General features: G+C 38.4%; 1 protein-coding gene across 1 annotated transcript in view; it reads left to right on the top strand.

Moving 5' to 3' along the window:
• Nucleotides 1–25,779, top strand: part of LOC120542512 (caM kinase-like vesicle-associated protein) — an 807,007-nt gene that overhangs the window by 581,829 nt on the left and 199,399 nt on the right. Inside the window, exon 5 of the mRNA XM_039775025.1 lies at nt 545–619. Within this exon, the coding sequence (XP_039630959.1) occupies nt 545–619 (75 nt within the window). The remainder of the gene's footprint in view (nt 1–544; nt 620–25,779) is intronic.

The following is a 25,779-nucleotide window of genomic DNA, read 5'->3' as shown; positions in this document are numbered from 1 at the left end:
TACTACCATGGATCTGGGAATTTCAACTCTTAGCCAATTTTACATTAACCACATTAACTGAAAATATTTGAATACCCCATGATTAGTGTATGTGTCAGGAGCTCACCAATTTTATTCAACAGCAACTCCTGTTTTCCATGTAGGCCATATTCATCACAATCCTTCCTTTACAACACAGTAGCAGCTCCACCAGCTGGCACGGCTTTGTTCTGCAAAAGGGTGCTGTCAATTTTTATGTCATAAACTTCAGTGCTACCTCAACAGTATTGACAAGAAAGGATAAAAAGTGTGTCACGAATTCAAGAGCAACTGAAATTTCCTTCATGTCATATTAACATTTAACTCTATGTAGATTTCTGACAACGAATAAGAGAGTAGAAATGTATAAACCACAGTAATAAAAAGAGACACTAGGGCTGCTGTAGCAAGTGGTAGCTCAGGACAGTGACTACCAATACTGAAAAATGTTCAGTGTATTGATATTTGTTAGTGTGAAATGCATGCATTATTTGTAAATTAATATTTGTCTGTTTTTATTTTTTAGGGTCAGTCATCCGAACATTCTCCAGCTAATTGATACATTTGAAACCAAAAAGGAATACTACATCATACAAGAGCTGTAAGTTCTGTCACATCATGAGAGTAATGTCATGTTCTAGTGTGGGTAAGCTTGAGTAGCCTGAGCATCATGCATGTTTGTTATTTTCCTTACTTTTAAAAATGAAAGAACATAACTTGGTCTAGAAACAAACAAGCAACAGCTCATATCTGGGCTTTCTAATTGAATATATATCTCTGTCTTACATAAGGTAGATTTGAATTATCCCAGTGGAAAATTTGTTTGCAGCAGGAAAGTAGAAAACATAAGACACTATTACACAGAAAGAGAGGTTAGGAGCATGTGCTGACACAGCACAATGCCGCACCCACCACATGACAAATCAACTCCAGATCCTGAATTAGGACCTGAGTGCAGCCCTGCAATAGGTGACACCTCAGCACCACACTAGTTCAGATGAAATGGTTTTTTTGGTGGCTGGAGTGCTATTACCTAGATACAAGAAAATAAACCAAGACCTATCAATTGACAACCAGTGTTATTATAAGTACAAACACTCAAGATAAGTAGAAAGAAGGATAATTACCTCAATCCACACACAAAATAACTCAGAATTCAGCAGCATCCCCACAAACAGGAGAAATCAAAATGCTTGTAGTTGTAGAAATAAAAGAGTTCTTAAATTTGTTGCTCTTTATACCTGAGAACTTATATCTGCAACAATTTATATTTAGGAAATAGAGGATGGTTATTGAGCCTTCAATATAACCTGTTTGTAATATAGTTTTGTAGCGGATGCCACATGTGCTATTATTCCCTGGGCAGTTTGCTGCTCCTTAGGGTGCATTGTAAGGAAAGTGGACACTGTAAATACACCTTTAAGGGGGAGGTCATAACGCGGTCAAGGAGGTTGGTGCTGGTGTGACTTAAACACCAGAAAAGAAGGGGAGAGAGAGCGACATCTTGTAGTGTAGCAAAGAGAAGAGACGAGCGCTAAGTAAAATATCTGCTGGAAAAAGTTTTTTTTTTTGTGTTCGCTCAGTGATACAAGGGAGACATGCTCTGAAGACGGACTCTGTTTTTTCTTTGGTTTCCTTGGACCGGTAGGATTGAACTTTTTTGTTATCGGCTCGACGGCCAGCGTATTCCGGTAGGATTTCTCTTTGCCAAAAACAGTAAGGACAATAAACCTATTTGGACAAAATGGTTTCTCCTATTCATGAATATCGTGCTCCTAAACCGGGAGGGGTGGTTTTAATTGCTATGTACTTGTTTTGTTTGTTTTTTTTATATGTAAAATATATATGTGTTATTCTTTTGACTCTTCTTTATTTTGTGATATGGCTTGTAGTTTAATGCTGAGCTGGTGAGGGGTCAAATAAAAGGATGAGTGTTGGTCACGTTGCCCGATAGATTTTTGACATTGAACTGCTTTGCTCCAGCAGTTTTCTAATCGTGCGGTAACCTGGGGTGAGTTGTTCTCCCGGGGCAGCGGTACAGTTCAGTCACAGAGGTTTGCTGCAAAACAATAATTTTACAATGTTGTTATGATAGTTTATATTTCTTAATGCTGTGGTTGCCAAACCAAGAAATAAAAGCAAATGTAAAAACAGATTCAATAAAATACTAAAAAAGTATGGTTTTGTCCAGTTTAAAACTATTGAATTTCCTAAGAAAGAATAACCGTATCTGCCCCTTCTTACAAATTTGTTCTGTGTTAAGATGAAAGTTTAACTTGTTATCAGTGATTGACGATATTTATACTACTCCTTCACATCAACTATCTCTTTTTTATATATATCTCAGTATGTTGAGATAGTGGGAGAAAGGGAGCATTTAAAAACTACAATTGTATCATTTGCCTTACAGATATTTAGCTGTAAAAATGAACCATCACACCATTGTACAAATTCATCAGCAATCGGTCCATGTCTGTCCTCCTTATCTTGTAGCAGACTGACAATGACAGAGCCATCAGCAAATTTATGGTTATGTCTGTTCTTCTGTGAACTCCTGTAGTCATTTATATATAAGATAAACAGGAGACAGACCACAGCTTTGAGGTGTCCCCATGGATCTGTTAGGTCTAGCAGAAAAACAGCCATTAACACACACTCTTTGTGTTGTTAGTTAAAAAGTCCAGCAAAATCCACCCCACCAAGTTAGGGTCCAAACAGAATTTATCAATCAGTTTGTCAACTAAAATGTAGGGTTAAATTCTATTAAAAGTTGACAGGAAATCTATAAGTAGAAATCTTACGTGTTTTTTTTTTGGTTCTTTCAAGTCCTCATACAATAAACTCAGAAGTGTTGCTGTGGCATCCTCCAACCACCTCTATGTGCAAATTGGTAAGGGTGTAAATTTGCCTGGTAGCCACTTATGCATGAAATGTTCAATTGGCAGGACACAGCCATAATTAAAAGTTGTTTATGTATATTGCAGTAAACCAACAAGTCATTCAAAAACAATAATGGTATTTTTACCTACCCAAGGATGTCTTCTTTCAGATATTAATGAAAGAGAGCAGACAACATGAAAATGTATGATTTATGATATATGCACATATACCCTGAGGCAAACAGCGTATCACAGCTTAGTGAATCTGCTTTTATCAAAGACCTACCTGCCTTATGCCACATACAGTGAAGGGCGCATTAACACTGGATAGCTGAAAATCAAGCCATTCTAATCATATATTGTTATCTACGATTGGTCATTAATATGACATGTTACAGCTGTGGGTAAAAGACAGGAAGTTAATGGCTTCTGCAATAGTGCATTTTTACACACTGTTACACACAAAATTTGATTCAGATTCTGATCACAGTTTTGACTGTAATGAGAATGACGCATTTGATGAAGGACTTGATGCTACATTGATTTGTAAGTGCTGATTTTAGTGTAAGTTTGCTAAGTGTAAGTTAGTGTAAGCATTGTAGTATGCAGTTTCATAGTTCGGACATCATGGGTCCAATTATCATACCTGGATGCAGTCTGCTGCACGTTCTCTTTATGTTAGTTTACTGAGCAATGGTATTTTAATTTCAACTTGTGCTTCCTTCTTCCCCACAAAAGTCAGATACAAGTGCAAATAAACAATGGAAATAAAATTAAGCGAATGCTTGGAGAAGTGAGCATGGTTAGAAACTGGGTAAAGATTCTTACACAGATCTTTGCATTCCTTCATTGGCAGTAGTGCTGGTGGGTTCAGTGAGGTAAACAAGCCTCATATGCTCATAACCCAGTGGCTGCAATGTGCCTAACAATCAGCAGTTTAGGTGTATATGTCAGTATGACTAGCTCCATATTTAGGGCTGCCTGTTTCCTGCCCTGTACCCAGGGGAGCCATGAAAGACATTGTCCCCTCACCTGTAACCCAGCGGCACACATAGGGCTTTGTCTCCCCAAGGACACTACAACAAAAACAACAACATTTATTTATATAGCACATTTTCATACAAAAAATGTAGCTCAAAGTGCTTTACAAAATGAAGAATAGAAAAATAGAAGACATAACAAAAAATAAAAATAAGTCAACATTAATTAACATAGAATAAGTAAGGTCCGATGGCCAGGGTGGACAGAAAAAACAAAAAAAACCCCAGACAGCTGGAGAAAAAAAAATAAAATCTGCAGGGATTCCAAACCAAGAGACCGCCCAGTCCCCTCTGGGCAATCTACCTAACATAAATGAAACAGTCTTCTTTGTATTTAGGGTTCTCATGGAAGGACTTGATGATGATGGTCATGTAGACTTCTGGCTTTCAGTCCATCAATGTTGGAGCATCATGATGCTTTCAGTAGGTGGTGGTGGCACAGGCCGCCACCACAAAGAAACCGGAAAAAGAAACAGAAGAGAGAGTAGGGGTCAGTACGGATTTTAGAGCCACTATGAATAGTTATTATGATGAATTGAACATACAGAGTATCAGTATTAAGTTAAAGTGAAGTTAGGAGAAAGCCATGTTAAAGTAATGTTTTTTCAGCAGTGTAGATGGCAGCGAGCCCAGGATTGGATCCCCGCATAGGTGCCCACAAGGCTTGCTGGGTATTGTAGTCCCGTGGGACAACCTTGTTGGGTCCCATGGGGGCCTTCAGGAGGAGCTGCAGGAATTGGGAGTCCCTACTTCACAGGGATCCAACCTAACCGGGAAGTTCCTCAGAGCTGCAACATCATGCCATCGGAATGACTCCCAGAGATTAGGTAAAAGGAGCTGGCTGCCTTACATGGACAAGTCAAGTTAGAAGAAAGGTGGATAATGCCTGCAAGGAGGAGTGGAGGAGGCAGTGATTTGTGAGAAACAGAGAGAAGACAAAGAGTTGCTGGGTGCTATCTTGTGCTTAATTGTACTTGCGGCTGTGATTGAGGCAATAAATACTTGGTGTGCAAGAGTCTGGAGTGCTGTGTGCAGTTTTGGTCTCCAGGCTACAAAAAAGACATAGCAGCACTAGAAAATGTCCAGAGAAGAGATTCCAGGGCTATAGGGGTTGAATTATTAAGAAAGATTAAAAGAGCTGAGCCTATACAGTTTATGCAAACAAAGTTTAAGAGGTGACATGATTAGAGTGTTTAAAATTATGAAACAAATTAGTACAGTTGATTAAGACTGTTATTTTAAAATTAGTTCATTAAGAACACAGGACACAGCTGGAAACTTGTTAAGGGTAAATTTCACACAAACATTAGGAAGATTTTCTTTGCACAAAGAAAATAGACACTTGGAATAAGCTACCAAGTGGTGTGACAGACAATCAGACTTCAGCGACTTTCAAAACTCAACTTGCCTGATGTTTTTTTGGAATAAATAAGTGTATAGGTCTGGTGAGCTTTGTTGTGCTGAATGGCCTGTTCTCGTCTAGATTGTTCTAATGTTCTAACTCAGGTACCTAAGTATTAACCCCTTTAATTGGGGCCCTTTTTTCAGTAGTCGCTCCCCTAGTGGGGTTTTTTTTATCTATCAATAGAAATGGTTGAATTGTACTAGAATATTATTTAATTTACATGCAAGTTAAATTGTTGGAAGAAAAACATTTTTAAACTACAAACAAAATCATTGAAACAATTTTTTGTTACCAACAATAAGCTAATTTCATGCTTTTTTTGTAGATTTATTTACAATATGTGCAAATTTTCCATTTTTCACTTAGTACTCCAGTTGCGTGTGGTATGCTGATTCCGATGGGAGTGTTAGCTCCTTGGAAATATGTTCTTTTATATTGCGGCGTTTTAATAAACCTATATTTAAATAATTATAAATAATAACGGCGATATCCCTCTTTTCAGTGATAGGCGGCGACAAAGTCACAGAAAAGGCAGAATATACTTAGCTTGTTTAATGTGGCTTATGTTGCTGTACAGACAGGAGAAACAGGCAAGCTTCATTTCACCAAGGATTTCTCTTGGGGACTCAGTCGTGTAGAAACTGCTTTTTTGTCACAACGGAGGTGGATTTTGGACCAATCTCTTTCATCCACACAGGCTCCATCTTTTTTTATATTGTTTTCTACACGATCAGGCTCCCATTACAATTCCAAACAAGGCAAACAATTCCGTGCTGAACATCAAACAGTAGGTTCAAATGACACTTAATCCTTTTTAGGACTTACAACACAGCTTTCCAGCTGTCCCTGTCTGTCTTTATGCTTTGCTTGGCCCAGCAATTCTGAATGCTGACACTCTATGCTAAATCTGGCTCAGCTCTTCATGGCATGTTACACAGAAAAAGATTAAAAAATACATATAAAAAGATCTAAAACAGATGCAGTGACCCAATCTATACTAATAAAAGGCAAAGCCCTCACTCACTCATCACTAATTCTCCAACTTCCCATGTAGGTAGAAGGCTGAAATTTGGCAAGCTTATTCCTTACAGCTTACTTACAAAATTTAAGCAGGTTTCATTTTGAAATTCTACACATAACGGTCATAACGGTCATAACGGTCGATAATGGTCGACAACGTCCACCATGTTGAACTTTCTTATTTATGGCCCCATCTTCACGAAATTTGGTAGGTGGCTTCCTTGCGCTAACCGAAACCGATGTACGTACTTATTTCGATGGTATGACACCACTGTCGGCCGCCATATTGAACTTTCCAACGTCACTAATTCTCCAACTTCCCGTATAGGTAGAAGGCTGACCCCATCTTCACAAAATTTGGTAGGCGGCTTCCCTGCGCTAACCGAAACCAATGTACGTACTTATTTCGGTGGTATGATGCCACTGTCAGCCGCCATATTGAACTTTCCAACGTCACTAATTCTCCAACTTCCCATGTAGGTAGAAGGCTGAAATTTGGCAGGCTCATTCCTTACAGCTTACGTACAAAAGTTAAGCAGGTTTCATTTCGAAATTCTACGCGTAACTGTCATAACGGTCGACAACGTCCGCCATGTTGAACTTTCTTATTGATGGCCCCATCTTCACGAAATTTGGTAGGCGGCTTCCCTGAGCTAACCGAAACCAATGTACGTACTTATTTCGGTGGTATGATGCCACTGTCAGCCGCCATATTGAACTTTTCAACTGTCTTTGTTACTTAAGGGCCCATCTTCAAGAAATTTGGTACGCGGGTTCCCAACGCTAACTGAATCCTACTTACTAACATATATACGTCCATAGCCTGCAGCTTGGTCACCGTGTGAGGCGGCGTTGGGTCCCCCATCCCAACGCCTCCCACGTTGTTGGCTGCCTGCCTATATAAGGCCATCCGTCGCTCCTGTCTCTATATTCCCTTCCTTGCTTCGCCACGGGATTCACATCTCCCTGCTGATAACTACGGCATTTTTATTTAATCCACAGCTTCTCCGCTGTTTTATTGTTCATTTATTACGATTGTAGTTATTGTGTAGGTATTTTAGACTTACTTTACATTGTTCAGGTACCCATTTCCTTTATCATTCCAACCGTACCCCCATTAACATGTCTAACGAGGTGATCACCATCGATCAAAGAACTGTCACTTACCGAGTGGTTTCCATGCCCAGAGATGGCACCTACCTTTTCCATTCTCTGTGTTACATATTGCACGGCCATATCAGGCTTACTCTTGATATTTCGGAGGAATATTGTGTCTTATGTATTGAATGACTGGGACAGGTTCAAGGTGTGGACTGATGACGGTACAGGAGATAATTATACTACACATGAGCACTATAAGAGTGAAATGCTTAAGCCCTTCACCTATGGATCTGCATGTGAGTTGATGGCTGCCACTGAATTGTTCGGTTGTCGCTTTCAAGTGTACTGAAATGGCCAAATATTTTACATCTTTCGACAACCGCCAATGCCTCTTAAACATCTTAGATTCACAGGTGACAATTTCAGTAGTGGACACTTTGATGTTTATGAATGTTTAAACTCTTAAAAGCTGGATGTGAAGTTATCGATGAAGCCGGTTGTATACTTACAACGCTTGACAGATGCCAAATGTCTCTTCAACACAAGTCCTACAAATACTATCATAATTGAAACAAACCATGAAACTCAAACCGATTATGACAGCAGCAATCCAAGCTGTGAGATTTGAAACAAGATTACTGTTCACTTGGCCAACTGGAGGTTGCATGCTCAAGAGTAAGCTCAGCGCACAGCTTGGTCATATTACAACCGGAGGGCCGAACTCACAATGTGGTATCCAAAGAGATCCTTAACAAATAATTATTGGTGTATTTTCCCTCAGTTTAAAAAGGTTTAATTTTCTTCTTAATAAAAATTTTAGGACAGTACTTCGCCGCTGCGAAGCGCGGGTATTTTGCTAGTTCTTAATATTATAACAAACTTATTATAACATATGCACAGAAGCACAGAGCAGTGCAGAGTGGAACATTGCAGTCTCTGCAGCAGTATATAATTTCCCTCCTCTGCTTGTGTGACAAAAACACTACATATCTCTTATGAGATGTCTGCTCAGCATGCAAAAATCACTCTTGTCCTTCCACTTCAAAGCCATCAACTTATTTCTGAATGCAGCAGCATCTTCTACTGATTTCAATTTTTTGTCATCACAGATTTTTACAGGTCCTTTCTGTTTGATCTTCCTATTCCTACCGTATCAGTTTCCATCAAATTCAAAAATTCATACAGCTTGGGACTGCTGTAGTGATTGTCTAGTCCTATCAGATAACCCTGATTCAGTAGCTTCCACAAGTGTTAGCACAATCTGTGATGGTTTTGTAAAATTATGCATTCAACCTTTCCTGCTTTGTATACAAGTTCTGTATCTTTTCCTGTGTACATCATCATATTCCACACATATATGTTTTTTACCTCACAAAGCTTATAGGATTCCATCCTAAGACATGATCTTTTTTACCTTTTTATTTAATTTATACCGTCTACCCTAGACGGCCTTTCCATTGCAGTAAACTTTCAACGATTGAAAGATCTCCTTCTGGAATGTAAGTTCCAGAAAATTTTCAAATGCAATGGTCAAAGAAATGCTTGATTTTATACATCTTTGGAGAAACTTGTCCAGTGTCACTATATCCTTCATTATCATATAACACATGTCTAACTGCTACACAGAAGGAACAAATCTCAAAAAAGAAACTTATTAACCACCAAAGCATGGACAAAACTACTAACTGATTTACCACTCACAAAATAAGAATGTTCAAAACACGCTTGTAACTTTGCACACAATAAAAGCTGCGAAGGTACACTGCTAAAAGAAAGACATCCGTCCACTAAAAATAAACATTAAAACTAAATCCTTTTCCCTTAGAAATGAGACTGAGGGTAAGTGAAAGAAAAAGTACTGCTAGGGGTTCTTTTGTCTCAAAACTACCATAAAACTTTCACCCAAGCAAACAATGTCCCTACCTCTGCCACTATCTCTGACCACCGAGTTTAAAAAAAATTACACTAGACGGCAGAACCATGCAGAGCACAGATCTAAAGACACACTTCCCATTAAAGGGGTTAAAAGTAAAAGAAACATGGATGAAGGTATTCAGATGTAAATTTGGGGCACACCAAAATAATAGTCAGGAAACGAGCTAAAGTCAAAATGAAGGCAAAATTCATGATTAAAGAAACAAAGCAAAATTCCTAGCTACGTAAAAGTACTTTCCCTGAATAGCTGAAGAATCCAATATAATGTAGATGATTGTAGAATTTATTTTTTAATTTAAAATGCTGATACCAATGATAACACACCACCAGTTTAAATATGGCATCCAGGAGGCATCCTGATCCGAGCCACCTCATCTGATTCGGATGCGGAGGAGCAATGGCACTACTCTGAGCCCCTCCCAGATGACTGAGGTTCTCACCCTATCTTTAAGGGAAAGCCCAGACACCCTGCGGAGGAAACTCATTTCAGCCACTTGTATTCATGATCTCGTTCTTTCGGTCACTACCCTTAGCTCATGACCATAGGTGAGGGTAGGATCGTAGATCGACTGTTAAATAGAGAGCTTTGCCTTACGGCTCTACTCCTTTTTTACCACGACAGACCGATGCAGAGCCCGCATCACTGCAGATGCCGCAACAATCCGCCTGTCGATCTCACAATCCATTCTTCCCTCACTCGTGAACAAGACCCCGAGATACTTGAACTCCTCCACATGGGGCAGGATCTCGTCTCCAACCCTGAGAGGGCACTCCACCCTTTTCCGGCTGAAGACCATGGTCTCAGATTTGGAGGTGCTGATTCCCATCCCAGCCACTTCACACACAGCTGCGAACTGATTCAGAGAGAGCTGAAGATCATGGTCTGATGAAGGAAACAGGACATCATCTGCAAAAAGCAGTGACCCAATCTTGAGTCCACCAAACCGGGCCCCGTCAACACCCTGGCTGTGCCTAGAAATTCTGTTCATAAAAGTTATGAACAGAATCAGTGACAAAGGGCAGCCCTGGCGGAGTCCAACTCTCACTGGAAATGGGTTCAACTTACTGACAGCAATGCGGACCAAGCTCTGACACTGGTTGTAGTGTAGTGTGCATAATGTGTGTATTGAACACACTTGCAAGCCAAGTGAATCCAAGTGTTTTTATTTCCTTCACTTAAGACTTTGTTTTCAGTTTTATTGCTAGCTGTATGCTCACCTTGGCCTGGTTCAGTACTATAGTGTTATTACTATTATTATTAGATGTTTACAGTTTTTATTTGTTTACATCTTTCAATCAGATATTTTTGTTTTCGTGTTTTTCATCAGTTTTTTTTTTGGAAGATATTATTTTTTTAAATTGTACTTGTTTGACTCAGAAAGCTGTAGACAGACAATTATGTTCTAACATTGAATCATTTTTTTACTTTAACTCATTACAAACAGCAATGGCATTTACAGGCGGCACAATTACTTTGCCCATATAGACAAGCAACTGGTTTGCCTATTTCTTTAGGTGAAACAGGGAACTAAAGAAAAAAACAGAATGTGGTTCAACATTGGACTGAAGTAAAGTGAGACAAAAGTCAGGAGACTTATTGTAGAGCCTTCGAGAGCTTGTATCACCTAACACTATTTGGTCAGAAGTGAGTGCCAACCTAGACAAAGCACCATGGTACTGGAAGGAGAGAATAAAAATAAAGAATATACATTCATGCTCAGAAAAGATTAAAATCAAAACTATGAAAAAGTATATACAAAGAAATTAGACAATTAAAAATAAAAAGTCCAAATAAACATTTTAAAATTGATTGCTCTAACACACACTAGTGTAAATACAAATGTAATGATCACTGTCTTGAATAATAGGTTTGGTCATTCTCTTCAATTAATATACAGTATACTGCTCTCTAATGCTCATGAGGTTTCCTATAGCACAGGACACAATTTACCCCAAAAAGAGATCCTCTTAATGGTTGCCAAACCCATTAAGAGGGATATGTTATACCTGGCTACAGTGTGATGTATATGAAGAGTAGATAAACAACAACTTCTTATACTGCCCAAAATCACACAAAGAATGCCTCAACAGGCTTTACCAACTCTTGTTATTTTAATGCCCCCTAGCCTTGACTCTCTAAGAAGCCAAGAAAACACTCCTCAAAAAAAAAACCTTGTAGAGAAAAAAACAAAAAATCTTGGGAAAGGCAATTCAGAGAGACACCCCATTCCAGGTAGGTTAAATGTGCAAAGGGTGTCAAAAATGGAGTAAATACAATAATCAAAACAGAGCACAAGTAGTCCACATCGCAGAAGTAGATGGCAAATCTATCATTGCCACCTCCGAATTACAATAGTACAAACTATTTTGTTCATACACAGCACTCCTCGTCATGTGCAAGTGCAGAGCACTGCGACAATTCTCAAGGCAAAATGCAAGAATGGATTATACAACGTACTAAACATAGGCCTTGAAGGAGATCTTGATGTGTACAGTGGAATAGCTGCAAAAGAAATCCAGGTCTATGTTTTGCAGTGGCCGAGCCATGTCAACACAGACAATGTTTTAGAACTAAAGGATAATTGATAAGGATGTTGATAAATAGATGTCAGTGGTTATGAACTGAATGAAAGAGGGTATGGAGAAGCATAAAAGGCATATAATGAGTTGCCTTAAATAGGCAATCCAGTAGAAAACAAGTCCCAATATAGAATCTGAAAGAATAGTTAAAATCAGAGCAAAAGAAAAAATACAAGAACACAATAAGTTAAGAAAGGCACACAAAGCCCATTTAACAAACTGCAGAGGTTTGCTTGTTTTCTCCAGCCTTAATAGGGCTGCGTGAAGTGCCTGTGTAATGTTGGGGAACCACCAACAAAATATTGGCTCCAAAAGACTTCCGGAGGTCTCCTGTGGTATATAGAACCAAGATGTTAGCAGCAGATTTTTTAAGTCTTGTAAGTTGCGAGGTGGGGCCTAAATGGATCAGACTGTCTGTTTTTCCAGAACACCTCATGGATGCTTGATCGGATTGAGATCTAGGGAATCTAGAGGCCAGGTCAACACCTTGAAATATGTCATGTTACTCAAACCATTTATAACAATTTTTGTATTGTGGAAGTGTACATCATTCTGTTTAAAGAGGTGACTGTCAAGGGGTGTATGTGGTCTGCAACAGTCTTTAGATAGGTGGTGTGATAAGAACGACACTTAGACGTTCGTAAAGGTTTGGGGCAGCCACCCATAAAATGTCCTCTGGCTGCAAAAAGGCTTAGTAGAACAGAACATTGTTTACTTGACCGAGTCCAAAACAGAACTGATGAATACAAACAAAATGGTGGCTTTAAAGGTCAGTGAAGGTAATGAAGTCATCAGAGACGGGACCGGAAGTGACGTCATCAGGCCCGGGACCAGAAAGTGACGTCATTAAAGGCGGGCCCGAAATGGCAGTGATGTCATCCAAGGCGCCTGAACCCTGTGGGATTTCCCAAGAATGGTCTGCAAGGAATCCAGAGACACAGTTGGTGCACCCCTCCACCCCCTGGTCGGACGTGAAATTAACATTATTCAAGCCCTTTGGTTGACTCCTATTCGCACATGTGTGACAATGGTAGGTGTCAAAGAAAAATCCACATGAATGACAGAACAAAGGTTTCCCAGCAGAACATTGCCCAGAGCATCACACTGCCTGCACCTCCTTGTCTTCTTCTCATAGTGAATTAACTGCATATTGTTTATTAATTTAATGCATCTGATTGCAACCAACCTGTAACAACATAATGGTGCACAGAATAGCCAAACTATTCCAAATACCATAGCTGCTTTAGCATTGTTACTCACAGTGAATCACTCAAAGTACTTTAACACTGTATCTAAGGGTGGAATCTCAACTGTACAGCAGGTGATCGGAAAAAATATTATCAGGATACAGCATCGAGTACACGCTGCCTTAGCCATGTGCACAGTCTATTTGAACAGCTTCCATACAACAAATGCTTCAGAATCTTTCCTGACAGGACCTCATGGTTCAGAAACAGTTTCATCCCAAGAGCTATAAAAACACTCATTCAGTCCATCAAGTGCTCCTGGCAGAACTATTTGTATTTATAAGTACAATTTCTTCACTGTAAACTTGCACTACAGTTGTAATATTGCACAACCTGAGCCACTTAAGCTTTCGTATTGCATATTTTCCATTGTTTTTATCATATTATTATTATTATCACTGTTATTTTATCATTTAATAGGAAAATGTTTATGTAGGATTTACATATTGTATTTCATTTTACCATACAATCACAGTAAAAGAATTCAATTCAATTCAATAGAAGAAAGTGTGTATTTACATATAATGATGACTGGCTCCTAAGTCTATTTAGATTTCCAAGAGCTATCTTCTTGGAGCTCTTGATATCATTTTTAAGTTGAAATTCAGTAAAGCATGCATATTACATTATACAGATGAATTTTTAACTTAATTTAAATAATGTATACTGTTAATAATTAAATGTGTGAACACAGTGGACAGCGGTAGCAATGAACTGGCTGCCAGTTCAGGGATTAGTCCTGCCTCACGCTGTACACTTGCAGGGACTGGGACGAAACTGGATGTTTCAATATTCCTTAAAAGTTTAGAAGAATCAGAGTTCTACATTTAGAGAAGGTTTTACATTTATTAAAAAACGTATTGTGTTTCGATTGATTACATAGAGAAGAAAAGGAAGGACAGGAATTGGGGGTTAGTATATTTGAAAGATACAGTACTGCTGAAATAAATTATTTCATTGAGGGTTGCGCACGGCGCTGCAAACGTCTTGCAGGAAGCATGAATAATCTCTGGATGCCAGCAGGTCGCTACCACTGTGCCACCGTGCTCCCATGTTTAATATATGCCTTAAATCATTTCATGATGAAAATTATATCAAGTATACATCTTAATAGTTAAATTGTTCAGAGAGCTGTAATATCATGAATGTAATGTATTCTGTGTCCTGTCAGCATAAGAGAAAGCTCATTTAAAGAGCACATAGTGATTCACACACATAGAGCACAAAGAAAAATACATACAATACAAAACATTAAATGTGCTTCTTTAGTTACGATGGGATTTGAGAAACTAGTAACTTAAATAATTTTAAGATGAAGTTTATGATGTTCTACTTTAATGACAAAATAAACAACGTGATTAAAGTGGAAGTGGTATCTGACCACTTCTTTTTTATTTTGGGCACTGTGCGACTTTCTGAACTTTAACTTTCGAGTGTCTCCGACACTCATGTCACTCGATAAACTCCCTTTTGTTGTTTATACCAGTGCTAAAACTAACAAATTGTACATTTTTCCTGGCCTCCACTTGGTATTCAATGAAATTCTTCTATTTACCCCATGCTTTTGTTATTATCTTTTCACAGAACACTGAACTTAAGGGCTATTTATATTGATTTACATATTCAAAGAGGCGGAATTCTGGGAGGAGACAGGGTGGGGTGGCAGAAGCCTGTACATGTGTTACATTTCACGTTGACGGGAATTAATGTAGCGGAAGAATGTGGAAGTTGGTCTATGCACAAATTTATGCATCTGGAATTTTTTGTGCGTACGTGTATTACCAGTTTTGTCCGTATGCCATATTTTACTGTGAATTCTATACACTCTGTTATGCATGAGGACCCAGATCTCACTCTGCTTGACTATTTTTTGTTTCTGAAACAAAAAGAAGAATACAATTTGCTACCGTGGAAAGAATCCAGAAAAAGAATCTCAAGAGGCTCTAGACAGGATAACAAAAGATTAGTACAATGTTTCCAGGAATGGAAGAAACACTGGGACATGTATTTTAAACAAATGAGACAAAAATATTATACTTGGTCATTTATTTATTAAGGAAAATGAGCGCTGCTGAATATTACATTCCCGGGTCCTCCTGTGGAGTTTGCATGTGGGGCGGTTTCCTCCCACAATCCAAAGACATGCAGGTTAGGTGGATGCGATTCTAAATTGGCCCTAGTGTGTGCTTGGTGTGTGGGTGTGTTTGTGTGTGTCCTGCAGTGGGTTGGCACCTGCCCAGGATTGGTTCCTGCCTTGTGCCCTGTGTTGGCTGGGATTGGCTCCAGCAGACCCCGTGACCCTGTATTGGATTCAGCAGGTTAGAAAATGGATGGATGGATGGATTTATTTATTAAGGAAAATGATTGAATATTACATATTTGTGAGTGGCAAAAGTATGTAAACCTTTGTTTTCAGTATCTGGTGTGACCACCCTGTGCAGCAATAACTGCAACTAAACATTTCTGGTAACTTTTGATCATTCCTGCACACAGGCTTGGATGAATTTTAGCCCATTCCTCCATACAGAACAGCTTCAACTCTGGGATGTTGGTGGGTTTCCTCACTTTAACTGCTCGCTTCAGGTCCTTCCACAACATTTCGATTGGATTAAGGTCAGGACTTTGACTTTGCCATTCCAAAACATTAACTTTATTCTTCTTTAACTATTCTTTGGTAGAACGACTTGTGTGCTTAGGGTTGTTGTCTTGCTGCATGACCCACCTTCTCTTGAGATTCAGTTAATGAACAGATGTCCTTGCACTTTCCTTTAGAATTCTCTGATATACAGGTAATTCAGAATTCATTGTTCCATCAATGAAGGCAAGCCAACCTGGGGCCTCATGTATAAACGGTGCGTACGCACAGAAACGTTGCATAAGAACTTTTCCACGTTCAAATCGCGAAGTATAAAACCTACACTTGGTGTAATTCCACGCACTTTTCCACGGTACCTCATGCCTTGTCGTACGCAAGTTCTCCGCTCGGTTTTGCAGACTGGCGGCACCCAGCGTCAAAGCAGTGCTACTGTTCCTGTGTGGTTACACCTTATTTTCCTGACGCGGCTTTATAAATACACCGAAACTAACCGCATATTGTTTATTAGTGTAATGCATCTGATTGTAATTAACTTGTAACAATATAATGGTCCAGGGAATAGCCATAGTATTTCAAATACCATAACTGCTTTAGCGTTGTTACTCTCACTTCTTCTTCTTCTTCTTCTTTCAGCTCCTCTTGTTAGGAGTTGCCACAGCGGATTTTTTTTTTCAATATTTCTCTCACTGCACCACTCGGAGTATTTATATCACTGTATCTGAGTGTGAATCACAGCAGCAGCTGATCGAAAAGGGAATTATCGGTATACAGCTTCAAGGACACGCTGTCTCAGACACTGCAAAATGTTTTAAAGCCTTTCCTGTACGGACCTCGCGGTACAGAAACAGAAACGATATCATTTATAAGGTGAAATTCAGCAAAATATGTTGATTAAATTATATAGATAAAACTTTAACTTCATTTAAATAATCTATATTCTTCACTGGGAGTGTCGTTAAGGATAGAATAATTAAACATGTACTACGAAGATATTTCAATGTTCTTTAAACGTTTTGAAGAATAACGTCTATTACAGAGCTGATTGTATGGCGATCGGTTACTTGGGGAAAGAAAAGCACTGACTGCAGTGACGGCTACGCCAATATATATTGAATATAAAACAGAAAGAGAAAATAACAACACAGCTAAAAACACAGCGACAAACTTCGGCAAAAGTTAAATGCTTGTGTCATGAGCACGAGGCGGCTATGCTGACGGGCAGGCGAAGGAGCCACCGATTCTTCCTCTGCCCAGTGCCACCACAAGCCTAGAGCCGCCCCTGATTGTACTGCTGCAATAAATTATTTCATCGAAGTGAAACACATGTTTAATAACGTGCTTTAACTCCTATCATCATGAAAATTACATCACGTATACATCTCAGTATTTTAGTTATTCAGAGAGCTGTAATATCACAAATGTAATTGATTCTGTGTCCAGTTGGAGGAAGAGAGCCGGTTTAAAAAGCAAGTAGTGATTCACACACATAGAGCACATAGAAGATCAAATACAAAACAAAGCATTTAACGTGCTACTTTAATTAGGATGTGATTTGAGAAACTGGTTAATTAAACGATTTTAAGATGAAGTTTATGATGTTCTACTTTAATGACAAAATAAACTACGTGATTAAAGTGGAAATGTCGAGATTGAAGTTGACATTTCGTGCTTTTTCCTCACTGTGTGCCTTTTTTCTCTGTACCCTAATAAGCTTTCATATGACACTCAGACAGTGGGCTTACAACTCGGCTTTTCACAGCGACTTTGATATGTGACTTCATTTTTATTTCCTGCACTGTGCGATTTGTGAATGTGAGCTTTCAAGTTTCTCCAACACGCTATGTCACTCGATCAACTTCCTTTTGTTGATTATACCACGGTTTATTTGAACAAATAGTATGTTTTTCATTTGCCTCCACTTGGTATTCGCTGAAATTCTTATATTTTCCCCCGTGCTTTTCCCATTGTCTTTTCACAGAGGGCTGCGCTTAAGGGCGATTTATATTGATTTGCATATTCAAATAGGCGTAATTCTGGGAGGATTTGGGGCGTTACATAATGCGCGTGCATGAGCGTTAGTTTTCACACTGATCGGGATTTATGTAGCGGAAGAACGTGGAAGTTGGAGTACGCACTGATTCCTGCATCTGGATTTTTCTGTGCGTAAACACATTTCAGCTTTTGTGCTTACGCCATGTTATAGTGCGAGTTCTACGCACGGCGTTATACATGAGGCCCCTGGCCCAGATGCAGCAAAACAGGCCCAAACCATGATACCACCACCACCATGTTTCACAGATGGGATAAGGTTCTTATGCTGGAAGGCAGTGTTTTCCTTTCTCCAAACATAACACTTTTCATTTAAACCAAAAAGTTCTATTTTGGTCTCATTAGTCCACAAAACATTCTTCCAATAGCCTTCTAGTTTGTCCACGTGATCTTTAGCAAACTACAGATGAGCAGGAATGTTTTTCTTAGAGAGTAGTGGCTGTCTCCTTGCAACTCTGCCATGCACACCATTGTTGTTCAGTGTTCTCCTGATGGTGGACTCATGACTCAGGCCTTCAGTTGCTTAGAAGTTACCCTGGGGTCCTTTGTGACCTCGCCGACTATTACACGCCTTGCTCTTGGAGTGATCTTTGTTGGTTGACCACTCCTGGGGAGGGTAACAACGGTCTTGAATTTCCTCCATTTGTACACAATCTGTCTAACTCTGGATTGGTGGAGTCCAAGCTTTTTAGAGATGGTTTTCTAACCTTTTCCAGCCTGATGAGCATCAACAACTCTTTCTGTGAGGATCTCAGAAATCTCCTTTGTTCGTGCCATGATACACTTCCACAAACATGTTTTGTGAAGAGCAGACTTTGATAGATTCCCTGTTCTTTAAATAACACAATGTGCCCACTCACACCTGATTGTCATCCCATTCATTGAAAATACTTAATTTCACCTTCAAACTAACTGCTAATCCTAGAGGTTCACATACTTTTGCCACACACAAATATGTAATATTCGATCGTTTCTCTCTATTATAAAAAAAAAATCCTGGAGAGAAACACAAGGGCGTTGAGTCGTGATCTTCACGTTAAGATCATGGAAGACATTTAAAAGAAACCGCAAGATGGCCACAGAGCATCTCGCCAGGAACCTTAAACATGAGACTTTGTGCCAAGTGATTGACCCAGGACCGTCTCACAATGAGGAGGAACATGAGATTCTTGCTAGACACGCCCTACTTAAAATCAATATCAAATAAACCAAGAGGCAGCAAAACATTCAGTCGTCTAAAAGATTTGAGCACACACAGATTCACGGCTCTCAGCACATATAAAGCGTATAAGGACAGTACATTATAAATGAAATGTCAACATCTAAGCGAAGAAGAAAGCAGCATGGTGAAAAGAGAATCAAAAACATTGGAGAGAAAAAAGATCAAAAAAGAATAATCGAGATGCAAATTCAGAAAATAAGGAAAGTAATTATCAGCCCGGAACAAGTGGAACTGAAAAAAAAAGCACATCCAAGACTTGTTATGCTTATTCTGGACACATTTTTAACACCATCCCCCGGGTTTATTATCTAGGTGTATCATCTTAATGCACTAAAATTGCTGAAGACTATATATATATTTTAAGTGCAAAATTATTTATTTTCTTTTAAGACTATATTGGTAAGAGATATCTCTATCTTTTAACCCTAAAGCGCCGCTGCATTGGGGCTTGTTTTGCTTTGGACGTGCTCTGTCTCTGGGTATGTCAGAGGACTGGGACTGTGTGAAGTGGGTTTTAGCCTCACTTGGGGAGGCAAAAAGGGAGGGTGGGGGTTAAGGGGGGGAGAGAAAGAGAGCAGGCCTGATCTATACCTAATCTATCCTCTCAATCTTTATAACTACCAACGTAATAATAAGCTGCATGGCAACAACTCTAGGGGAAATAGGAAATTAAGACCGAAGCTGTCTCACTTCCAGTTAAGACTATAAAATGACATCAAAAACTCAGAATCAGTGTCTCCATGATGGGACAGTTAACTTCGTAAGCTGGAATGTTAAAGGCCTGAATCACAAATTAAAGAGAAAGAAAGTACTCTCTCACCTAACAGGTCTAAATGCTAAAATAGTATTTTTACAGGAAACCCACTTACTAAGCAAGGATCAGTTCCGGCTGCAAAAGACTGGACTGGCCAAATGTTCCATTCTAGTTTTACAAAGAAAACTAGAGGTGTGGGAATTCTCATACATAGAACAGTACCATTTGTAGCATCAGATGTAGTATTGGATCCTGAAGGGAGATATGTAATGGTCATGGGAGACTTATCTAACTGTAAAATGATTTTGATAAATGTTTATGCACCTAATGTTGATGATAAGGAATTTATACAAAATTTATTTGCATCCATTCCCAATCTGAACACTCATAAAGTTATAATGGCTGGGGACTTTAATTGTGTTCTAAATCCACTTTTAGATAGGACTTCCTCCACAGGGGGAACGGCATCTAACACCGCAAAGATAATTACAAAGTTTATAACTGATCACAACTTATCAGACCCTGGAGGTTTTAAACCCAAATTCAAGAACATATTCTTTCTACTCACCAGTACATCATTGCTACTCAAGGATTGATTACTTCTTTATAGACAATAACTTCTTGCCTAAGATTAAATCTTGCAAATACGATGCTATTGTTATTTCTGACCATGCACCTATGATCTTGGAGCTAAAATTACTAAGCCCCATACACTCACCCGCAGATGGCCTCAACCGCTTCTATTAGCTGACGAGAATTGTACTGAATTTATATCCAAACAAATCAAATTCTTTCTAGAGACAAATACATCCCCGAGATCTCTGCAGGAATACTCTGGGAAACTCTTAAGGCCTTCTTAAGAGGACAGATTATCTCATATCTTTCCCACAGAAATAAATCCGAGGCCAAGAAAGTAGCAGAGATAAAAGCGAAATTACTAAAATAGATGAAGAACATGCCAGACTACCAAGCGAGACTCTACATAGGAGGAGGCAGGCTCTACATTCAGAATTAAACCTCTTGACAACTAAAGAAACTGAACAACTAATCTACAAATCCAGACATCATTACTATGAACATGGGGAGAAAGCTAATAAGCTTTTAGCTCAACAAATTCACAAGCAAGAAGTGCAACGCAATCTCGGTAATCACTAACAGAACGGAGATAAAATCATCGAACACAAAAATATAATGCACACTTTCAGAGACTACTATAAATCCCTATATACTACTGAGTTTAAAGAAGACAATACACAATCTAATGCATTTCTGGATACATTACAGATACCACAAATAGACGCTTTAGTGTGGAGGAACTTGATAAACCTCTGGCATTATCAGAATTACTAGATGCTATAAAGTCACTCCAAGACGGGAAAGCAGCAGGCCCTGATGGCTACCCTGCAGAATTTTACAAGAAATTCTCCGCTCAGCTAGCTCCCCTCCTATTAGCAACATTTACAGAAGCCAGAGATAACCAATCTCTTCCACAAACCTTCGCCAAGCACTAATCACTGTCTTTCCAAAACAAAATAAGGACTTATTACAATGTGCATCATACAGACCAATTTCACTTCTGAATAACGACGTTAAAATACTCTCTAAAATCATAGCCAGAAGGATGGAGAAAGTGCTCTCCTCGGTAATATCACAAGACCAAACTGGATTTATTAGGGGCCGGCACTTATCTTCAAATCTTCGAAGCCTGTTTAATGTAATATACTCACCAACTAAATCAAACACCCCAGAAATATTATTATCATTGGATGCAGAAAAAGCATTCGACATGATTGAATGGAAATACCTTTTTACTACATTGGAGAAGTTTGGGTATGGCCCAAACATTTGTGCATGGATTAAATTACTGTATACTAACCCAGAAGCCTCAGTTTGCATTAACAACATTTGCTCAGACTACTTTAAACTAGAATGTGGCACTAGACAAGGATGCCCCTTGTCACCGCTGCTGTTTACGATTGCCATTGAACCACTGGCAATACATTGTCGAAATACTGATCAGATAAAGGGGATTAGCAGAGAATGACTGGAACAGAAAATCTCATTATATGCAGATGACATGGTAATCTGAATAAAAGTGTACTCTTTCCAGTGAATTCTCAAGCATATAATATTAAATTAGATACCCTACCTTTTATCATTGCAGAACAGTTTAAATACCTAGGGGTAAACATTACAAGTAAACATAAAGCTCTATATCAACAAAATTTTGCCGTCTGCATGGAAAAAAAGTAAACAAGACTTGCATAGATGGTCAACCCTTCATCTCACACTAGCTGGAAGAATTAACACTGTTAAGATGAATAATTTCAAAACATCCCAATATACATTAATAAATCATTCTTTAGGCAATTAGATTCAACAATAACCTCATTTATTTGGAATTCAAAACATCCACGCATCAAAAGAGCGACCTTACAAAGACAAATGGCAGAAGGCGGCATGGCTCTACCTAACTTCCAGTTTTATTACTGGGCAGCAAATATACAGGCGATAAGAACCTGGACACAAATAGAAAAACATACACAGGCTTGGACAGCAATAGAAGTAAAATCTAGCAGTGCTTCTTTGTATTCCTTGCTCTGTGCTCCAAAAAACACACGCTATCGGCAATATACAAATAACCCAATTGTGCTCCACTCACTTAGAATCTGGAACCAATGTAGAAAGCATTTTAAGACGGAGAAGCTTCTATCTGTGGCACCTCTGCAAGAGAACCACCTCTTTCAACCTTCACAAACATATGCGGTTTTTATTATCTGGAAAAAATTTGGAATTAACTTGCTTAGAGATCATTATATAGACAACGTCTTTGCATCCTATGAACAATTACATTCCAAATTTAACATTCCAGCTACATATTTCTTTCACTATTTTCAAATCAGAAACTTTGTTAAACAAAACCTTCCAGATTTTCCTCATCTTGCACCCTCATTCATGCTGGAAAATATATTGCTCAGTCTCAAGGACTTAGACTCCATCTCTACAATATATAAAATCATTTTACAATCCCTCCCTTTCAAAGATCCAAGAGGACACTGGAAAAAAGATCTCTCAATTAATATATCAGAAAAGGAGTGGAAAGTAGCAATACAGAGAATTCACTCGAGCTCCATATGCGCAAAGCATACAATTATACAACTTAAAATTATATATCGAGCACATCTGTCTCGACTAAAACTCTCCAAAATGTTTCCAGGGCATAATCCAACCTGCGAACGTTGCAACCTAGTCCCAGCCTCACTGGGTCACATGTTCTGGGCCTGCACCAAATTAACATTATCCTGGACAAAAATTTTTAATTACCTCTCAGACAGCCTTGGACTCACAATCCCTCCTAACCCATTAACAGCTGTGTTAGGAGTTCTTCCAGAGGGGCTTAAAGTGGAGAAAGACAAACAAATTGTGATTGCATTCACTACACTTTTGGCACGCAGACTTATTCTGATAAACTGGAAGAACCCAAACTCTCCTCTTTTAAGTCAGTGGGAAACCAATGTGTTATATTATTTGAAGTTGGAAAAAATCAAATACTCAGTACAGACTTTTTTCAAAACATGGCAGGATCTAATCAGTAATATTTTAAAATAAGTTCATAAAGCACAGAGAATTTATTAATTTAGGTATGTTTACAAGCCTTAAATTTAACGCCATTTGGCTTGCTCTCTCTCTCAGGGGTGGGGATCGATCTGTTCTTAACTTAATTTTTCTTTTTGTAAAAACTTGATTGTAATAAAATTAATAAAATAAAAAAAAAAGACAATGAGTAAAAGACAAAGTAGAACTTCTTTAAGACGTTTACAAAGGTTGGCGCTAAACACATACAGAGCAGGTTAGAGATTATGAAAGTAGATAAATTAGAAAATATAAAAAAAAAAGTAAAGATCGCAGTAGTGCAAAAAAAACAAACTACCCCATTTAACTATGCACTAGTGTAACTTTGGTTTTGTACAATAATCACTACACTATTGCACCTTAACACTTAATTCTACTTTATTCACATAATTTTACTTATTTATTATGTTCTACTATACTGTTATCTTTCAATCTATGACTTTTTGTTAATCTAACTGATATTCTTCTAACTTTGCACAGTTTTTGATAAGCAGATCAGGATGCACTTCACTGTGTGTTGTCCTGTATAACTATGCATGTGACAAATAAAGAATCTTGAGAATTTCAAAAACAGTGTTTACTGCACATGCATTTATTGGTTACTTTGTAAAAAAAAATGATTAACTGCTGATGATGTAGATCGTTTTGTCTGTGCTGAAATTCCAAACAGAGAAACCTATCCTGAATTATGGTACAAAGTCATTAAACACACGTCTCACTGACCTCATTAAAAAGATTCAGCAAGATTACAAATATTGTTTTTACAGAAGTTCTAAAATAAAAGTGAAACTAATGAAATAACAACAATTCAAAGAAAAAAAGAATCCAAACACGGGGGTTGGCGAGCAGGGGGCAAAGCCCCCTAGTTACTCAATAAATAGATGACCAAGTATAATATTTTTGTCTCATTTGTTTAACTGGTTTCTCTTTATCTACTTTTAGGACTTGAGTGAAAATCTGATGATGTTTTAGGTCATATTTATGCAGAAATATAGAAAATTCTAAAGGGTTCACAAACTTTCAAGCACAACTGTATATAGTAGAAGCTTTATAAACTGGTATGCTGTGCATTAGCTAGAGTAGGACTTTTGTCTTTTTTTGAACTCCTGATTGGCATTTGATGTGAGTGAAAAATGCTTTCTTTTTGGAGGTATCACATCACTGACCAGAAATTAACATCAGCCAATGGACAAATTCTCACACATCTGCCCATCTGATTGGCAGAGGCATCGACTCCTTACTACTATGAAACACTTTGGCTGAATAATTTGTTGGCTGAAAGTACTCAGTGTTAGTGTGTCAGAGAGAGGATGTACAGCATTATTCATTATGGCACTCAGCTGTGTTTTAATTCTCTCATTTACTACTGTCTACAGGGAGTCCAGAATGTGTCCCATAACTTAGCCTACCCTTTTAATAAGCTTGTTGATTTGGTTTGCCTTTTTTGAAGCAATGTTACCAGCCCAGTACAGCACAACACAGTGTAGAAAATTGCACTGACCATCACCGAGTTGAAACAGATATGAAGTATGTCACTACCCACACACAGTCTTCTAACAAAAAAGAGCCTGCTCTGCCCCTTCTTATATAGTTCCTCTGTGTTATGAGACCAGTTTAAACTGTCATATCTCTTATCAATGTGCCCCATGACTGCATCATCAGAGAATGTCTGCAAATGGCATGACTTCCGAGTCATATTTGTAGTCTGAGGTCTACAGAGTGAAGAGAAAAGGAGAGAGGACTGTTCATTATGGTGCTCCATTGTTCACGTCTTTAATAGAAAACTAGTACCTTGAGTCTCACAAACTGTGGTCTGCCCAACAGATAGTTTATTATCTAGGACATCGTAAGCTCATCCACCTATATATCTCACAACTCACATTGTAGCTTTAGGTGATTATATTTATTATAGATTATTATTCATGACCTTTGCAAAATGTAATTGCTAATTATGTTAGAATAACTGAAAAAGACACTACACCCCGCTGATTTTATATAAACTATATGTATGAAGATTTCTCGATAACAAAAACAAAATAATAATTATTCATACCCCTTTTCTTTATAGGCAGCTTTTGAGTTTTATAGCAAAATCTTTTTTTTTTAAATCCCGTTTTGATAGATTACAATGATGTCATGTTTGTTAATATGGATAACTTTTCCCTATTGAAAAATGCAGAAGGTCCAGGAGCCATTTTTGTCCCGATAGGTTTCTGAGTTTAGACTAAACTGAAGTAAGATAAGATTGACTTCGTTCAGCAATTGCTATCGGCATGAAGTCCAAATCTAAACTCGGTTTC

This window comes from Polypterus senegalus, chromosome 13 (assembly GCF_016835505.1).
Source record: "Polypterus senegalus isolate Bchr_013 chromosome 13, ASM1683550v1, whole genome shotgun sequence".
NCBI lineage: Eukaryota > Metazoa > Chordata > Cladistia > Polypteriformes > Polypteridae > Polypterus > Polypterus senegalus.
This window is presented reverse-complemented; position numbering and strand designations above follow the sequence as displayed.